The 20,461-nt window shown below is 43.2% G+C and overlaps 1 protein-coding gene across 2 annotated transcripts in view; it reads right to left on the bottom strand.

Annotated features, from left to right (window-relative positions):
* The window catches only part of nup133 (nucleoporin 133), a 54,673-nt gene extending 34,441 nt beyond the window's left edge, over nt 1-20,232 (bottom strand). The window contains exons 1-8 of one of the 2 annotated variants that reach the window (XM_080199942.1): nt 20,023-20,232; nt 16,107-16,225; nt 8,032-8,132; nt 7,088-7,186; nt 4,858-4,986; nt 3,501-3,671; nt 3,104-3,259; nt 2,502-2,572 (exon numbers count right to left, since the gene is read on the bottom strand). In XM_080199942.1, coding sequence (XP_080056068.1) covers nt 2,502-2,572; nt 3,104-3,259; nt 3,501-3,671; nt 4,858-4,986; nt 7,088-7,186; nt 8,032-8,132; nt 16,107-16,225; nt 20,023-20,186 — 1,010 coding nt within the window. In that variant the 5' untranslated portion in view covers nt 20,187-20,232. Of the gene's footprint in view, nt 1-2,501; nt 2,573-3,103; nt 3,260-3,500; nt 3,672-4,857; nt 4,987-7,087; nt 7,187-8,031; nt 8,136-16,106; nt 16,226-20,022 lie in introns of both variants that reach the window. The other variant, XM_080199941.1, reaches the window with a different exon arrangement.
* Between the last annotated feature and the right edge of the window lie 229 nt (nt 20,233-20,461).

Genomic DNA, 20,461 nt, shown 5'->3' on the forward strand with positions numbered 1-20,461 from the left:
GGGTCTGTACTCTAAAGAGTTTAGAAGGCTGAGGGCGGGGGGATCTTATGGAGACATACAAGATAATGAAGGGGCTAGACAGGGTAAAGATAGAGAGATTCTTCCTGCTTAGAAAGGATAGCAGAACTAGAGGGCCTTTATGAAGGCGCCTGCTCCCTTGTTTTCAGATCTATTCTTTCCTAACGTGAAACTGAAGATGCTTTTTTTAAGCAAAATACAAAAGCACTGCATCCACACACAGGACAGTCTCAAAATAAGGGGAGGGCAGTTTAGAACGGAGTTGAGGAGGAACTTCTTCACTCAAAGGGTGGTGAATCTCTGGAATTCTCTACCCATTGAAGTGGTGGAGGCTACCTCGCTAAATATATTTAAGTCACGGGTAGATAGGTTTCTGATAGACAGGGGAATTAAGGGTTATGGGGAGAAAGCAGGAAAGTGGAACTGATCCACTTCAGATCAGCCATGATCTTATCAGGCTCGAAGGGCTAGATGGCCTACTCCTGCTCCTATTTCTTATGTTCTTACTTATCGACCTTCTCCAAACCCATTACCCAGTACGGAAACAACTCATTCTCAGTTTCTAGGATGGTCTAAGGTGGTACTCAGCTCAATCGTACCATCAATAAAGAAGTTTCATTAAGACATCAAGAAGTGTGAAATCAATAATCGTAATCTTTAGTGACTTGAACTGAATTGGCAGCATTTTCATCAAGTGGTCATTTTGCATTCTTACTTCATTACTTCAGCGTATTTAACATCTACCATTATCTCCTCAACACAGACAGATCCTCTAATTCACCGTTGAGGTCAACGAACTCCCAACTTCACACAAAGTCTCCAACCACCTTCTGTGCCCCACTCAACCACATACCAAATGTACAGAAATGATGGGCTTTTGGATCCAGGATCAAGGGAATTTGCTCTAGTGTTACTACCTTTACTGAACCATCGAAACATATCTCCTCCATCTTTCCCTGAATGAGAAATCACTTCCACAAAGGCCATCACCAATCCCTCATCTGCCAAATCCCTTTCTGTTCTCAGTGCTCTGGTACTGACCATCATTCTGTGCCTGCCTTCAGCTTCAGTCCCTACTGCATATACTTCATAAAACCCCATGTCCAATCTTTTAAAACTACCATACCATTTCTGACCTTCCTCATCCTGGAACCAATTCTAACTATTCCCAACAGATGTTGAACTAACTAGTCGATAGTTTATTACTTTCCACCTTCCTCCCTTTTTGAATAAGGGTGATATAGGATATAGGCCATCAGGCTCTGGGGGCTTATCTGCTTTCAATCCCAATAGTTTGTTCAGCACTTCTTCCCTATTGATCATGATTGTTCTAAGTTCCTTCCTTTCTATTATCTCTGCACGAGCTGTTACTATTGGGATGGTAATTGTGTTCTCTACTGTGAAAACTGAGACAAAATATTGATTTAGTGTCTTCGCCAGTTCCCTACTATTCACTCTCCAGTCTCATCCTCCAATTCACTTTGGTTACTCTCTTCCCTTTTACATATAAGGAGCTTTTGCTATCCTTCTTTACATGTTGTGCTAGTTTTCTTTCATAATTTACCATTGCTCTTTTCATTGCCTTTTTAGTAATTCTTTGTTGATCTTTAAATAATTTCCCAATCTTCCATCTGGCCACTGGTTTTTGCAATGTGGTGCACCTTAGTTTTTGTCTTTATGTTATCGTTAACTGCCTTACTTAGTCCCTCTTACAAAGATTGTATTTTAGTCAGAAGAACTAATTACCTCCTTAAACATCTGTCACTGATCATCATTTAGCCTTCTTGCCCAGTCCACTAGGACCAAATATGTCCTCCTGCATATACATTACCTTTGTTTAATTCCAGAAAGCAAGTGTGGGACTCCAGTTTCTCACCTTCAAAATGAATTTGAAATTCTAGCATGCTTTGATCACTTCCCCACAGGATCCTTAACTATGAGATCATTAATTAATCCCTCCTCGTTACACACCATATCCAGAATAGCCTGCTCCCTAGTTGCTTCCACAACATATTGCACAAGAAACAATCCCTAATACATTCAATGAACTTTCCCTCGAGGTTCCCTTGCCAAATACAGTAGTCCAGTCTATATGCATATTAAAATAATTATCCTGTACCTTTCTTACAAGCCCCCAATATTTCCTCATTTATTCTGTGCCCCACTGCAGACCCACTATTTAGTTCAAAATACTATAAACTGGAGTAATCTGAAGAGAATTTTCTACTTATTCAGCACACCAAGTGAGGATAAATCCCAATTTGCTTGGAGATTGCAGGTTTGGGTCACCGCCTCCCACAGGAGACAAAACTAGTTGAATAGACAGAGTGCACCAAATCTTTAGAGGGAAGGGCTTGATAGCTTGCAAACTGCCATTTCCTTCACATTTTCTTGAAGCGCTAAACAGCTGGGCAAAGAAAAGACTGAAGTCAATCTTACCAGAAATGATCCAAATAAATACAGTAACAAGAAATTCCACTTACTTGCTCAGTTGCAAATCCAGGTACTGTACATTGATTCCAGACTTAATGATTTCATAATTTTCATCATCTCCCTAGGTTTAAAAGGTCAAAGCATAAAGTTAATACCTCAACCTTTGTGGGGTTTGGGAGCAACAGTGGTTGAGAAACCACATTTTCAAGAAGGCTGATAAGACAACAGTTATATAACCCAAGATCTCTCATCAGCACAGAAGGATGGCACAGGGGTAAAGTGGTTAGCACTGCTGCCTCACAGCTCCAAGGACTGGGCTGCGATTCCCAACTTGGGTGACTGAGTGGAGTTTGCATGTTCTCCCCACGTCTGTGTGGGTTTCCTCCGGGTGCTCTGGTTTCCTCCCACATTCCAAAGATGTGCGGACTAGGTTTAGATTGGCTATGCTAAATTGCCCCTTAGTGTCAGGGTACTAACTAGAATAAATGCATGGGGTTACAGGAATAGGGCCAGAGTAGGATCATGGGCAGTGCAGACCTGATGGACCAAATGGCCTCCTGCTGCACTGTGGGATTCTATGACAGGGATATTGCTTATGCTGTGCACAAACCGCACGCAAAAAGATCTGATATCCTAGACAAGTACATCTTACCCAGATTGAAGCCCCCAGATCGTCTTTCATAAATCTGTTCAAGTCCCAGCTGAAGATATGGCGCTCAGACATCTCATTCACTTCCCATTTATTCAGACTGGTACTGGTCAGGGTATAGAAATACTCATTTTCCACATCCCACAATACAGAATTTAGCTGTCACAGGAATGAAAAGAGTGTCACGGCAGAGAAAATCTAACAATTTACCTTCAACCCACAATTCTTACCAAAGTAAACGATGACAAGTTATGCAAGCTGCACTTTACGACAAGAATTGGTTTCTTTATCGAGAAGAGCAGCATAAGCTAACAACTTAAACAATCACAATTCAACAGAAGAAGAATAAACCCAATAGGTTAGTCAGCTGCACACAGGCCCAAACGTTGTAAAGTCGTACCACAACATCAGCAACTGGTGTCAAAATGCCAAATAATGAAGAGACCCTGCGGCCCAGCCCCGACAGCATTCCCTGGCCTTGTTGTATGGGGCGGTAGCTCACTTTGCCTGAAGCATCTGGTGATAATCGCAGCAACTGGTTCTTCTGAGAAGCAAGAATAAATCCACCTCCCTAAGAAAAAGCACAGGCTGCTTAGCAAGTCTGTTTAAAAGATTTAATGCAAAGCCACATCAGATTCAAGCAGCACAAAGAGAAACCAGATAAAAACTTCAGCTAGTTCATGGCAACACTTCACAAAAGTGACAATTTTGCTGGTATTATTCCAAAGACCTGACTCCAATGCAAAGTTCACCTGTTTAATTTCAAGTTGCAAACGGTGTTTATTTCAGAACACAACTTGCCCTCAGTGCCTTTCTAATCAGAGTTCAATGTTTTCTCTACATTCTGTAGCGACTTTCTTAAATCCATCCCCACCAAAAAATAATTTGTAGACAGAGGGGAAATAGGAGCTCCGAACCCCAGCCAGCCATAGCCGGCACATTTCACATCAATGGAGGTATGACACTGTAACATTGTTGCTCGACCAGTAATCCAGAGAGCCAGGCTAATACTCTGGGGACCGGGGTTCGAATCCCATCACAATAGATGGTGAAATTTGGATTCAATAAAAATCTAGAATTAAAAGTCTAATGAAACCATGGCGATGGTTCACTAATGTCCTCAAATGCTCTGCCATGTACACTATAAATAAAGCTTTTAATGTTGTAGTTTTTAAGTAGTCTATATATTCTGGAGCAGATTTACAGTATTATTAAAAAAGGGAAACTAAGTTAATTAAAGTTCCAAAACTGTCACTGGACTAGTAATCCAGAGACCCTGAGTAACGCTCTGGGGACTTGGGTTCAAATCCTACCATGGCAGATAGCAGAATTTGAATTCAACCAATAAAAATCTGGAACTGAAAGTATAATGACAACCACAAAACCATTATTAGCAGTCATTAAAAAACTCTTCAGGCTTACCAATATCCTTTCGGGAATGAAATCTGCCCTCTTTATTTGGTCTGGCCGACAAGAAATAGAAGGGCTAGATGGCTTACTCCTGCTCCTATTTCTTATGTGACTCAATACCCTCAGGGATGGGCAATAAATGCTGGCCCACATCCAAAGAAGAAGAAAAGGTACTGGAGTAATGTTACGTGACTGTTTTCATTAATGAGGAAAACTGAACGCTGGATGACAATTGCACATTCAATCAGGTTTGGAATGTATGTTAAAGTGGTGTGCAACTAACATAATACTGGAATTGCATGGTTACAGGTCTCTTTACTTAATGGGTCGCCAGTGACGGGACTTACCGACACAGCAGTCAGACACTTCCAGTCATTGCCAAAATCCAGGGTGATTTCTGTGTAGGCTTCCTCATGAGCCAGGCTGGACCAGTAACATATCACTCCCTGTCTGGAAGCTGCCATTACCGATATAGACTAGAAAAACGATGATAAAATTTAGCAGTGATCAACAGCTAAATGCTTTTGTTCTGATGCATACAAAAAGCAAAGAAACATAAAGAAACCATTCTCACTTAATTGATTAAGTGATCGATTTGAGTGTTATATGTTTCACAGCTGAGGGTGATTTCATTACAAAGAACGAAGATAAAAGCTACAATGAACAAAACCAAGTTATGTGGAGACGTTGCACAGAACTGGTTGCAGAAACTTGCCCAAACATTTGGCAAATTCACGTTGTGCAGAAGCAGTAATTGATGAGATAGGATGTGGAAGGCTAACACTTTCTACAACTTGCAAAGTACATAATATATACACACACACACACACACACACACACACACACATATTTATGAGTCGTGAGGATGAATCCTGTCATTTATACCACCCAGCAGCTTGTCACAAGTCCAACAAGCACTTTGCAACTTGCTTTTAGGCAGGGCGCTTCAGTTTTTCTTAGTGACAGATCTAATGGATATAATTTTCAACCAATCATTCTCAATGCTTTGGACGAAGGATCATCCAGACTCAAACCTCTGGCTCTGTTCTCTCTCCATAGATGCTATCAGACCTGCTGAGATTTTCCAGCCTTTTCTATTTTTTGCTTATTCTCAATGACATGCTGTGTAACTTTTCCATACACACAACTCCTTCACTTTTATAAACAACAGACAGGTTTGCATATCGATAGCAATGCCATGTTCACAAGATTAGTGAATAAGCTAGCAGTGGCAAACAATGTGCCGTTCAAAGAAGCCAAAGACATTCGCACTGTTTCACTATATCATGGCAATTTGGATATGCCACCTTTGTCTGAATCTGTATTCATTGAACTCATGTGCTCAGCAATTCGAGCTGCTGAGTTCAGTTTTAACACTGCCACGCTCAACCAAATAGTTGGTTTGATTTACTATTGTCGCATGTATTGGAATACAATGCAAAGTATTGTTTCTTGCACACTATACAGATAAAGCTTACCGTTCATAGAGCACATAGGTTTTGTCAAGTATTCACCTCTCGCAACGTACACCCATTCAAGTAATAATCTTTTTTCCCATTATTGTTACCAAAGTGGATAACTTCACATTTATCCATATTATACTGCATCTGTCATGCACATGCTCACACACTCAGCCTGTCCAAATCATACTGAAACATCTCTGCATCCTCCTCACAACTCACCCTCCCACCCAACTTTGTATCATCTACAAATTTGCAGATAACACATTCAGTTCTCTCTTCAGTGCTGGTTCAATGCCAGGTATGCCAGCCATACATCCTAATGATTGGCAGATTGTATCAAACAGCACATCACTTCAGCTGTTTGCAACAGACAAGTATCGACATTACCCAACCAGTCAGTGCTTGCAAGATTCAGAAGTGTCCAACGCTGAAGTTGACTGTTAGCTGGTACATTCTTCATGGCAACATCTGTACCAGAGTCTACTTGCCAACCACTTAGCATTCACTTATCATGCAGCATAAACCATTGTTCCTTTTACAACTGATATTCTTGCAAATCTGTTCTGATGAGTACAAGGCGAAAGGTTTTTTTCAGCGATACTCAATTGATTTTTGTTAAACATACAGTCACATTGGATAATATTTGCCCAAGTGAAGTTTCAGATACAGCAGTGGGATCAGATAGCCAATTAGTCTATTTCTTGTTAGGACATCAAGTAAATGCTTCAAGTTGATCACGTTCACCAAAACACGTAGATCAAGACTCAGTCTGAATGCATTAAAAGAAAGTATCTCTAACACAAGAATCTCTACACTGAGTCAAGATTGCGGAATGCACCATGATGGAATGTTCACAGCAGGGAACACTGACGCATTTAAGAGAAGGCATGAAGCATACATAATGAGGAAGGGACACAGTGGGCAGTGATATTACACCCGGAGGAAGCTCGAGATAACCAACAACTCCAGCACAGACAGAATGATGGCTTTGTGAATTGTACTTTGTAAGAACTCCCTTATGATTACACTGTAAGAAACAACATAGATTATGCGCATGAGTGCCAAAATAACATTACTAGCTAAAAAACAAATGCTCTCTCACACAGGTACTCACCTGTAAGGAACTATGTTCATTTGAATGAGATAAAGCGACCAGGTCTGCAACGTATGGGAGATCACAGGGCGGCAACTGGAACTCTTTACACACTGAAAGCTATGGGGGGAGAACAAAAAGAACGTACAGAAAGGTGCTGATTAATCTGCTGAATACACCAACCTTTTTCTTGGTACGAAAGTTTTAAAGCCGCACAAAAGGTTTAAGCTATGAAATGTGGAGATTTTCCTTGCCCTATTTGTTTAGCACAATGTATCCAAATTGGACCAGGATCTGTTTCCTTCCCTACTTGCTGCAGACCTTTGTGAAAGTAAACAGTCCCTTAACCTAGGTCCAGACTTTGGACAATCTCATGTAGGATAAAGGATGTCACAGCAATTCTGAGATTGCAGGGAAGCTCTCCTTCTGTCGGGAGATTTGCCCTCGAGAAGGTGCTTACACCTCTAGTCACAACAGTTGCACTTCTGAATATGCAAAATAAAATTTTACACTAACTACAAAAAACAGACATCCAATTGTACAGCAACTTTCATCATTTCCTAAAGCATTTTACAACCAATGAAGTACTTCAGAAGTGTAGCCACTGTTGCAAGGTCAGAAATGCAGTGGCCAATTTGTACACAGCAAGATCCATAAACAACTTGATGAGATCATCTGCTTTGTAACGTTAACTGATGGATAAACACTGGCCAGTACACTGGGGATAACTCCCGTCTTTCTTTGGAAAGTGCCACGGGATAAATGTAGATCCACTTGAGGGAGCAGATGGTGCCTCGTTTTAACGTCTCATCCGAAAGACGGCACCTCCAAAAAGGTACAGCACTGCCAAATTGATTTGTATTTTTTGGAGAGAGACTTGAACCTACAACCTGATTCAAAGGAGAGAGTGAACCACAACCTGCTAAACAACAAATTGAAATACGAAGTGTGTGAATTCTTGCTACCTTCGCAATGGGCATCTGGCCAATCTTCCAGATAATCAGTTTTTCACCACAAACTAGCCACGCCCATCCATTTTCACTTATTTTAACACTCAATGGCTCATCTGCTAAAATAAAAAAGATCAGTCAATAACAGAACTTTAACTTCACATCATGCAATCGCACAAATACACACACATCACACTAAACAGAACAGCACCTCTCTCCCTCAACTTCTCCATCCCTGAAAACTCAGCTCTTTCAGCAAACTTTTAAGAACATAAGAAATAGGAGCAGGAGTAGGCCATCCAGCCCTTCAAGCCTGCCCCGCCATTCAATAAGATCATGGCTGATCTGTCGTGGCTCAGTTCCACATTCCCGCCCTCTCCCCATAACCCTTAATCCCCTCTCTTATCAAAAACCCATCAACCCGCTTCTTAAAAATATTTAGTGAGGTAGCCTCCACCACTTCAACGGGCAGAGAATTCCAGAGATTCACCACCCTTTGAGTGAAGAAGTTCCTCCTCAACTCCGTTCTAAACCGCCCCCCCCTTTATCTTGAGGCTGTGCCCTCTAGTCCTACTGTCCTTTCTGAGCGGGAAGAGTCTCTCCACCTCTATCCTATCCATCCCATTCATCATCTTATACGTCTTAATGAGATCTCCCTTCATTCTCCTAAACTCTAACGAGTACAAGCCTAGTTTATTCAGCCTCTCCTCATAGCTCAACCCCCTCAACTCCGGTATCAGCCTAGTAAACCTCCTCTGCACTCCCTCCAAGGCCAAAATATCCTTGCGTAAGTACGGCGACCAAAACTGCACACAGTACTCCAGCTGCGGCCTCACCAATGCCCTATACAGCTGCAAGACCTCCCTACTTTTATATTCAATCCCCCCTCACTATGAAGGCCAGCATCCCATTCGCCTTCCTGACCACCTGCTGCACCTGCAGGCTGGGTTTTTGCGACTCATGCACAAGGACCCTGAGGTCCCTCTGCACCGACGCCTGCTGCAGTTTTTCGCCACGTAAGAAATAGTCCTTCCTACCATTACTCCTACCAAAATGGACCACCTCGCACTTGCCAACATTAAATTCCATTTGCCATTTCCTGGCCCATTCACCCAGCCTATCTAGATCCTTCTGCAGACTCTCCACACCCTCCGCGCAATTTGCCGTTCCACCAATCTTGGTGTCATCAGCAAATTTCGAGACCATACACTCGGTTCCCTCCTCCAGATCATCTATATAAATGGTAAATAGCTGAGGCCCCAGCACCGACCCCTGGGGCACTCCACTAGTCACCAACCGCCAATCCGAATAGTCACCTTTCCTAACCTCTCTGCTCCATACTCAACATCAGAGTGCCTTTGTCCCATCTGTGAAATGATTTGGAGAATTTTTTTTTTAATGTCATAAATGTAACATTGCCTTTGTCACAATAAAGTCTTCAATTGTACTCAAAATTTAAGACCAAGTAATTCAGGGTCTATAGGACAGAAAATTAACAATGGATCCAAGGCACATGTATAATTCGCTCCCCATGTTAAAGGTATACATCTTGTCATAATGATTCCAACTTCCTATGTCCAAGTTGTAGTGGAAACTATCCAAGTTGTGACCTTAATTGCACCCTTTGACTCTTCGTGGCACCAGCAGCAGATTGAGAGAGTACGCTGTAATACGGAGTTACTGGGATATAGAATGAGAGAAAGAACACAAAATACTCCTGATAAGTCAGTGAATTCTCACCATACACAGCATGAGATTTGGTGATAGCGTTTTTGCTGCACTTCCACTGGATTAGAAAATGGGTAACAACAACACAGTCCTCTGAATTACAGCTCATCTCAAAAAATCCAATTGCAATAGGGAATCCTGAAAGATCTCATCCCACCTTAAAACATCTTTGACCAAACTTCTGGTCACCAGCTCTAATAGCTCCTTGCATTCCCTAGTATAAAATTCTGTTTGATAGCGTTTGGAAGTTGCTTTGCGATGTTTTGTCATATTAAAGGCACTCTAGAAATGCATGCTCTTGTTAAGCCTTTCAATCAGTAACCACATGCAACACGAATGTTGTTCATTCTGTTGGTTACTAGCCTTCATCAGGAATCCAGATGTGGTTAATTATATCATCAAAGCAAAATACTGCAGATTCTGGGAAATGCAAAATAAAAACGGAAAATATTGGAAATTCCCAGCAGGTTGAGCAGGATGTGTGGACAGAGAAACATTATTAAGTTCAGATCTGTGACTGTTTATTAGAACTGGAAAAAGTTAAAAAATGTGATAGGTTATGAACAAGTGAAGGGTGGGAATAAAAACAAAAGGGAGATTGGAGAGAGGAGAGATAAGCCTTACTGGTGAAAGGCCAAATGAAGTGGTAATGGAACAAATAAAGAAACCATAAATTTTAGAGAAGGTCTAGAGAAGGTGAGGTTGGCAGGATCCTGAGTAGGAGGCATCTGAAAACACGATAAGGAAATGAGAGGAAACAACAACACAAGTTTTGATCTGAAATTGTTGAACTCAATGTCAAATTTTTCTGCCTTATCAGTGATGAGTTGGTGTTCCACGAGCTTGCATGGAGGATCATTAGAATGCTATGGTAGGCCAAAGTCAGAAAGGAAGCATGGGAGAATTGAAATGACAAGCAACAGAAAACTTGGGAGGTACACTTGTGGACTGAAGCAGTGGTGTTCCACAAATTACACAGTTAGCATTTTATCTCCTCAGTGTAGAATGCATTCAGAGTAGAAAATAAAGGTATACTAAATTGGAAGGAAAACAAATTACTCATTACTTCACCTGGAAAGAGCACGAGGGGCTCTTGGGTAAGAAAGGTGGTAAAAGGGCAGGTGTTGTATCTCCAGCACTTACACATGGTGACTGAATGAACCAGAGTATTGCAGGGTAATGGTCCTTTTGGAATGCTAACAGGATAGTGGGAAGGAAGATCTATTTCATGATGGCATCACACTGGAAATGACAGAAGATGATCCTCAGAATAGGGATTAGTGGGGAGGAAGGTCAAGGCAAGAGAACTCTATTGTGGCTCAGTGAAGGAAGGGAAGGAGGTAAAGAACAGGTGTGGGAAATGGTCCTGTCAATGACAGTAGCGCCAAGGACAAGAATGTTTGAATAGTAAATTAAAATTTGAGTATTGCTGGAAACATGTCAAAGATTTTCATCTTGCACTCATCAGAACACTTTGCAAGAATAGAGATTGGGGAAAAACAACAATTTATATTGTAGGAGAAAGAAATGTTGGTTGTTTGGCAAGTAAACTCTGACTGGTAGAGACTTCAACATGACAATAGCTCCAGGTGTATTTTTACCTTTAAACTGGTACTCTTGCAAAGCGTCCTGATGAACATGTCTCTTTTTCCAGCAATACTGAAGTTTTGTACTACCAAATGACTATAAATAAAAAATTTACTGAAAGATATAATGTGAACACAATATTCATGCACGTGATGCTTGTATGAGAACGTAAACTTCCATGCATTGGTGACAAAATAAAAAGCAGAATATGCCAGTGTTTTTAGAATATTGCGGCTCCTTTGCCTTCTTAGTCACCAAATGGTCGGAGACACTTGTTAAGTAAATATCCATTTGTGGAACACGTTTACCAGTATCGTACGTACCTCAATTTTTACTAAATTAAGTGACTAAATCAGCATCACTGCAGGCCAGTTCTCTCCAAAACACTTTTAGCATCAAAATGCCGTTCGTGATCCTCTTAAAAATGCAATTTTACTCAATGTACGTATGCATTACTCACCTAATCTTAGTATGACACCGGCATACTATCTGTGACTGCTGTGAAGTCCAGGTCATAGTTTGAGATGGTCAGTCTCATACAGTTCATCAAATGGACAAATATGAGACGAGTGCGATATTTGGACTTAATGGTTTTCTTCTGGGATAAAACCTCCTGACAGAGATGTGTCAAACCAAAGTAGACCTGCACATGATGTCAAAAGAGGGTACCTTCTCTTGGATTGTAAGTCCCCAAAAGTCTTTGCCCCTTGATCTAGCCATCAGCACTATCATTTTACATGGTGATTATTTCCATGCTAAGTCCAGTGCTTTGTTCAAACTCCTACTGATATTTTGGCAGGATGTCAGAGTGCCCAAGGCCATGTGTGGTGCTGGCTGGACAGATCACAGGCTCATTGTCTCCAAAACGAGGCTCCGCATCAGACCCAAGAGGTGACCACAAGGAAGCAAGGTTATGAAAAGAATGCGGCCAAGCTAAAGAACCCCAGCATAGCTTCAGCACTGGATGAAGACTTAGAAATCAAGCTTGCTGAACTACACCTCGCAGGCAGCGCTGAGGACAACTGGGAACGCTTCAGGGATGCTGTCCATACATCTGCGCTGAAGATGCTCGGGCCCTCTACCCACAAGCAGCATGATTGGTTTGATGAGAAATGAGGAGGAGATACAGGCTGTACTTGTTGAAAAGCACCGTCTTCATCAGGCCTGTCAGAACAACCCATCATCAGCTGCCAAGAAAAATGCTTTTACCAGTGCTCGCAGGACTGTCCAGAATAAACTGCGTAAAATGCAGGATGCCCGGCTGAGCGCCAAGGCAGGTGAAATATAGGGATACGCTGACAAGAACAACTTGAAACGGTTCTATAAAGCCTTCAACACTCTCCATGGACCTCAATCTCTCAGGAGCTCCCCCCTCCTGAGTACAGATGGTACAAGTCTCATTACAGAGGGGACTCAGATCCTGCAGAGTTGGGCTGGACACTTTGAAGCCATCTTCAACCGACCGTCATCTATTAACAATGGGGCAATAGCCAGGATTTCCCAGGTCGATAACCAACAGCGCCGTGGATGACCCACCGGTAGTAGCCGAAGTCACGAAAGCTGTCAGCCAGCTATCCAGTGGCAGAGCCCCAGGGGCAGATGCTATATCTGCAGAGATCTACAAAGCTGCTGGTCCTGCACTCATCAAGAAGCTTACCAAGTTGTTCTAGTCCTTCTGGAAGCAAGGATCCATTTCTCACAAACTTAAAGATGCTTCCATCATACACCTCTACAAGAGGAAGGGCAAATACACGACAACCACCAAGGAATCTCGCTGCTCTCCATCACAGGAAAAGCCACTGCAAGAGTCCTGCCAAATTGTCTGGTCACTCACCTGGAGCTGGGCCTGCTTCCAGAGTCATAGTGTAGCTTCCGCAAAGATCGCAGGACTATTGACATGATTTTTGCTGCGTGCCAACTTCAGAAGTGTCAGGAGCAGAATCGCAAGCTCTACACAGCCTTTGCTGACATCACAAAAGCCTTTGACACTGTCAGCAGACAAGACCTGTGGAGGATCATGTCAAAGTTCGGCTGCCCCCTCCAAATTCATTCAGATGGTACGCCAGCTCCATGATGGTCAGAGTACTGGAAGGCAGAGAATCCTCTGAGGCATTCCCAGTCACCAATGGCGTTAAACAGGGCTGTGTGCTCGCATCCACACTGTTCAGCATGATGTTTACTGCCATGCTGAATGATGCCTTCCAGGGCAGTGTTGCTGGAATCAGCTTCAAGTACAGAGTGGATGGGAAGCTCTTCAACCTGAGGAGACTTTAAGCTATTACCAAAGTGAAGAAGACTGTTGAGAGACTTCCTCTTTGTTGATGACTGTGCCCTGTATACTGGCTCAGAGCCAGAGATGCAAGTCAGTATGGAAAAATTTTCCATGTCTTGTGTTAACTTTGGACTCACCATCAACATTAAAAAGACTGAAGTCATGCACCAGCCTGCTCCTCATGCACCGTACACAGAACCCATAATCACAATCAAAGGGCAGAAACTACAGGCAGTGGACCAGTTCACTTATTTTGGCAACACCCTCTCCCAAGCAGTGACTATTGATACAGAAGTTAACTACAGAATAGCAAAGGCAAGTTCTGCTTTCGGTAGACTGCGCTTCACTGTACGGGAACGTCGAGGAATCAGCCCAGCAACAAAACTGAAGGTCCTCAGCGCCGTGGTACTCACTACCCTCTTGTACGCCGGTGAAACGTGGACTGTGTATCAAAGGCATGCAAGACAACTCAATCATTTCCACATGACTTGTCCGCAGAATATTACGCATCAGATGGCAAGACAAAGTACCAGACATTGAAGTTCTCTCTAGGGCAAGTCTACCATCAGCCCACACACTGCTGATGAGAGCGCAGACCCGGTGGGCAGGTCATGTCATCTGTATGCCAGATGAGTGCATACCCAAGCAGCTCCTTTTTTGGGAACTCTCTGCTGGAAGATGCTCGCATGGAGGGCAGAAGAAATGTTTCAAAGACATACTCAAGGCCTCCCTGAAGTCGCTTGACATTGACACGACCACCTGGGAAACACTGGCACAAAACCGCCCTACCTGGTGCTGCCTCATCCACAAAGGCTGTCAAGCTCACGAAGCAAGGTGTATTGCTGAAGCACAACTTAAGCATGAGCTGTGCAAGTCCAGAGCCACCAGCGCAACAACTACAACACAGCGCAACCATGAAAGGCATGCAAACAAAAATGATCTGGACCATAGCTGTCATGTCTACTGACTCAAATTGCACAGAGAAACATTCACAGCCGGATAAATCTTGACATATTTGCAGACACACATCCTCAGACAACAATTCCACCCTTCTGGCTGCTATTAAAGCACCAGACTGGCAGGCTCTCGATGGCTGTCATTACTTCATCTTTAGTCTTTAAACGAAGTGTCAGCAGCAACCATCATGACCTCCTTGATGAATGATCTCTGCAGATAGACAGCCTTGCCTTTAGCTACAGATATTGAAAAGAGTGACTGTTGAGCTTTTCTTTCCCCCTCGAGTGGAACTGTTTAAAGAGAAATTTTCTTGAAATTTTGCATGTATTTGTGATGCTGTTCCAAATGACCTTTTTTTACTCATGGCTATACTCTGTCGACAAATGACTTTGCCTTTGACAATCATAAAAGGAAATTCACTTCCTGGTGGACATGGTAGGTTTTTGCTCTCTGGGAGGTCCCTCGCTCCTTGTCTTCATCCAGGTTAGTCCATGTTTTGGTGCCTTCATTCTGCAGTCAATGAGCTGATGCGTTCACCATCACAAGAAGTGTGAGTTCCACACATTTTTGGCAGCCAACGACAATCAATCTGTCAGAATGTCTACAGTGCTGAAGGAAATCATTCGGTCTGTCAAGTCAGCAAGACTCTGCCTGACAGAGTACCTTACCTAGGTCTTTCCTCCCCACCCTATTCCTGCAACCCACACATTAATCATGGCTAATCTATCCAACTTATATATCTTTGGACAGTAAGGGGCAATTTAGCATGGCCAACTCCACCCAAGCTGCACATCTTTGGAGTGTGGGAGGAAACCAGTGCACCCGGAGAAAACCCACACAGATGCGGGAGAATGTGCAAACCCCACTCAGACAGTGAACCAAGGCCAGAATTGGACCCAGGTTTCTGATACTGTGAGGCAGCAATGCTAACCACCGTGCCGCCTTCAATCAATCGTAATCAATTATTTGGAGACCACAGCTATTGGAGTATCGGTAGATTTGACTGTCAAACACTGTACTGACTACTTCTTGAAGGAATCCTTGGGGCCATGGGATTCCCCACAATTCCAGTATCCCAATTAGTGTTGCTGCACTACCCCTTGATAGCACACTATACTAAAAGCTGGTGATGTGGAGCATGCTGTTCAGAGTCATGCTTGTGATCCCAGTTTAATATCAGGGATGGACAGAGGTATCTGCATCTCACTTAAAGAAGGTTGTACTGATTGTGCCAAGACTCATCTCTGACAAACAATTCTAAAGCGTAAAACATTAAAAAAGACAAAGGCACAGCAATGATGCAAATGCAATTATATATGGACCGGTGCAGTAATTCAATGTAAAGTATTCTCTATCTTCTTAAATAGCTTGAAATGCAACCACAAAGTAAAATTAACTGATTTTACTTTAAGAATAAAAAATTTACTGCCTTAACGAGCAGACACATTGGAAACAATGCACTTCATGCATTCTGAACTGCCCTAACACACGGCAATGAGTCAACGATTTGAGTACCAGGTAGTTGTTTAATAAATCAGAAAGTTACCTTCAGCTAGGGTTATGGCCTCCATAACCTTAACAGGAAGAGAAGATCCAAAACTCCGGATTTCATAGTTGAGGGTCTCACCAACTGTTTGGTACTGTGCGCCTCTGGTTGGGGTTGGACTTAAGAACAAAATAATTCCAGTCAAAGCTCATAATGAATATATTTGAAATCACAAAACCTATCACCATACTTTGTCAAAAATACGCTCTGACTGTTGGGAGATTTAACAAATCTGTCAGATAAAATAGAAAAGGTTCTGGTGATGTCAACAGAAAATTTTTTTAATCCATTGGGGCAATGAAATTTATAGCCCCAGTAAGTCTTGTTTATTAAAGATAAATTTCCAATATAAGAGATGAGACAACAGCAGAGATGCAGAAGAGTGAGCCAGATCATGAGGAATGGTGTGAGAATGAAAGCTAAATCTCATCCATTAAACCAAGACAACATTACTCAAATTCTATTTTTTAAAAAAGGCAAATTTGCAATGCAGGTGGAGCGGTGTTAGGACTGGAATTTCTTACCATTAGTTATGAACAACTAGAAGATCTAAACAAGTAGTTCTATGAATACAACAGAACTAGGGACCATTATCTATAAATTCCGTCCATGGATTGCTGCCTTGACATGGTAGAAAGGCTTGTATCCGCCAACGATCAAATCTTTAAATAATGTCATGGGTGCTCTTTGCTCCTGGTGGGGGAGATGGGGCTGGGTGTTGGCGATGGTTTCGTGGGGCTAAACAAAGTGCAGTCCAAGGAGTCCTCGACTGCAGTACAGGTGAAGAAAGTCTTATTATCTGCAAAGGCAACAGAATGCTGTGGTAGCAAAGTCCCAGAATGGATCACTAACCCATAAAGATTGTGTGGACAATAACTGTGCTCTAAGATTCCGTGTTATACAAAGTCACACACAAGCTTCTGCCAGGGCCCACGTACCAAGCCCTATGGTGATGGAGTACTGGCAACAGGGACAGGGCTGTGAACCTGGAAGTCCTTAGTCAAGAATCTGCATACAGGCAACAGATGCCATGGGGATTGCCAGACATTTGTGTTGGGACCAAGGTGTCACGAGGCAACATCTGTGACTAAAACAGCCTCCTCAAGAGACCTTCTGCTTACCCCAAATGAAGGGGGGACTAAAAAAGTGCCCAGAAGATAGTGCGTCCAATTGTTTCCTAGCTAATGAATCACACCCCACAGGGTCAGCACCTTTGTGGTCAAAAAAAAACATAAAATTTTGCTACTTGCAATGTTAGAAAACTTGTGAATAATCTAAAGCTCGACGTCTCAGAAGAACTGCAATTGTATTATGCGAATTACAAGAATCCAAATTGACAATCGCTGCCCTCAGTGAAACCTCCTTCCTGGGAAGGGGCAGCTAAGGAGCAAGCACGAAGGATGCTAGGGCTTTAATTTCATACCATTTGTTATGGATGACCAGCATATCTAAACAAAACGTTTGGTGAACAATAGAACTATGGAAAGAAAAGGCTGACAATGAGTCTCATGTCCATAGAATCTTGGACACTGCCAGAACATCCAACTGCATAAAGGAAAGACTCATGACACTTCACCGACAGCTCAGCTGTAACTAATATGCCACTGTCCTGACCCTGGTCTCCAATGAAGATGTTAAGTTCTGTTCTGATGTTGATGTAGGTCCCAAAAATACCCCCCCCCAAAAAAAAACCACCCTTCCAAGGGACCAGGAGTGTCAATGATTCTGATGTTTGGAGAGAAATCACTGGGAAAAAGGTGAGAAAAGCCAATACAAATGTGTTTGTTGACAAAAATAAAACAACATGGAAGCATTCAAGATCAAAACACTGGCACCTCTTGGATGTCATTGTTCCAGTGAAAGATCCAAGTGACGTCTGTATCACTCAATTAATGCATGGGAATGTTGGACAGATCATCATCACCTGGTTTAAATGCTGACAAACATCCATCCATCAGGTATCGCAAGACCCAAAAGGAAGATGATCTATGTCTCGACCCTAAAGCAGCCTGACTGAAGGGAGGGATTTCAAGTGCATCTCAAGAGTAATCTGGAAAATCTTCACACCTCAAATTCCAGAGTGATGGCATCAAATAAAGTTAGCTGTAAGAGGCTTACGTGTCCAGATCATTGAGTTCAAACAGCCTCGTCACCAGGGTGGATTTGATGAAAACAGTGCAGGAATGGGAGAACTTCCCTGAACAAAAAGCAGCAGCCTTCAATGCCTGGCACGACACCCCAAGGTCACGAGTCAAATAGGCAGCATTCCAAGAGCTCAAGGCTACCCCCAAAGTCAATCCATCAGATAAAGGACACATGTTGGGAAGAGAAAGCCCAAGATCTTCATGCAGTATACTGCTGGTCATGATGTGCAAAGCTTTTTGAAGCCACAAAGGCCAGCTACAGACCAAGCTCAAGGAGACCAAATCCCTTTGGGTACTTCTCTTCTTGAGGATGACAATGTCATCTATCGCATTGGAAAGAATAATTTCAACAACTCCTCAAGCACGAATCTAGTGACAATTGATACTCTCCAGGCTATCACCCAGTATCCTGTGAAGAATCAACAAAGCTACAACAATCAAACGGATGAAAAATAAGAAATCCTCCAGCCCCAATGGTATTCTAGTTGAGGTCTTAAAACCATTGGGATTTTGCATACATCAAGACTCCATGTAATCATTCATGTCATTGTACCTAATCTGCAGCATAGTGGTTAGCACTGTTGCCTCATAGTACCAGGGACTTGGATTCAATTGCTAGTTTGGGTCACTTTCTGTGTGGAGTCAGCATGTTCTCCCAGTGTCTGTATGGGTTTCCTCCAGGTGCTAGTTTCCACCCACAGCCTAAAAAATGTGCTTGTCAGGTGGACTGGCTGTGCTAAGTTCTCATTCAGTGTACCCAAACAAGCACCAGAGCGTGACAACTAGGGGATTTTCACAGTAACCTCATTACAATGTTAATGTTACATTGCAAAATATACAAACTTTAAAACTGTTATCTTTGGGCTCTGAGAGGAAATTGGGGCACCTGGAGGAAACCCACACAGACACAGGGAGAATGTGCAAACTTCACACGTGATGTGAAGATGCCAGCTTTGGACTGGGGTAAACACAGAAAGAAATCTCAACACCAGGTTAAAGTCCAACCAGTTTATTCAATAGCAAACCCACTATCAAATAAACTGGTTGGACTTTAACCTGGTGTTGTGAGACTTCTTACCAAACTTCATACAGACAGTGACCCAAGGCCAGAATCAAACACGGGTCTCTGGCACTGTGTGGCAACAGCTCCAACCACTGTGCCACCGTGCCTCAGCACACTGTGAAGACTATTTTACTTAAAACAAAAGCAAGACACCGCAATGCTGGAATTTGAAAAAAAGTATATGCTAGAAAATGTCAGTAGGTCAGATGGCATCTGTGGAGAAAGAATAGAGCCAACGTTTTGATAACGGATGACTCTTTGTCAGCACTGGTGCTTCACAGCGCCAGGGACCTGGGTTCAATCCCGGCTTGGGTCGCTGTCTGTGTGGAGTTTGTATGTTCTCCCCATGTCTACATGGGTTTCCTCCAGATGCTCTGGTTTCCTCCCACACTGCAAAGATGTGCGGGTTAGGGGAATTGGCCACGCTAAATTGGCCTTAATGTCAAGGGATTAACAGGATAAATGAACGGGGTTGTGGGGATAGGGCCTGGGTGGGAATGTCAGGGTGTGGAGACGCTGATGTTGGACTGGGGTAAACACAGTAAGAAGTCTCACAACACCAGGTTTAAAACCTATTAGACTTCAACTTGTTGCGAGATTTCTTCCTAGGATTGTCAGTACAGCCTCAAAGGACTGAATGGCCTCCCCTGCACTGCAGGGTTCTATTCTCTGATTCCATGAATTTATTTCCCGCCGCAGCAACACTCACCGGCCGCAGAGGCTGGACCGCCAGGCCGGGGACATTACCCCCACCCCACCTGCCGACACACTCCGCCGCCCCTGCACCGTGAAACCGCCGCTCCGGCTTAGCGGAGACCCAATACTACCCGTGAGGGGCCGTTTCGCGCCGGCAGGAGTCCGCGGAGAAAACATAGTGTAAGCGGCTCGGGCAGCACTCTTCAGGCCCCACTCTCAGGCTGCGGCCTTTCAAACTACACGCGCCGCAAAACCACTGCGCCTGCGTCACCTACCAGACCCACCCCGCACCCTCTGACTGGTCATATTTAAGGCGAGCTTGCAGTTAACTCATTCCTAATTGGTTTGAATTTGACGGTTGGTTGTAACGATGCTCGTGATTGGCCAATGCTGTAAACTTCCCTGACCAATAGTGACCTCTCTCTGGCAATGGTCGCTGCCGCCCTCGAGAG

This window comes from Carcharhinus amblyrhynchos, chromosome 12 (genome assembly GCF_965287045.1).
Source record: "Carcharhinus amblyrhynchos chromosome 12, sCarAmb.v2.hapA, whole genome shotgun sequence".
NCBI classification, from domain to species: domain Eukaryota; kingdom Metazoa; phylum Chordata; class Chondrichthyes; order Carcharhiniformes; family Carcharhinidae; genus Carcharhinus; species Carcharhinus amblyrhynchos.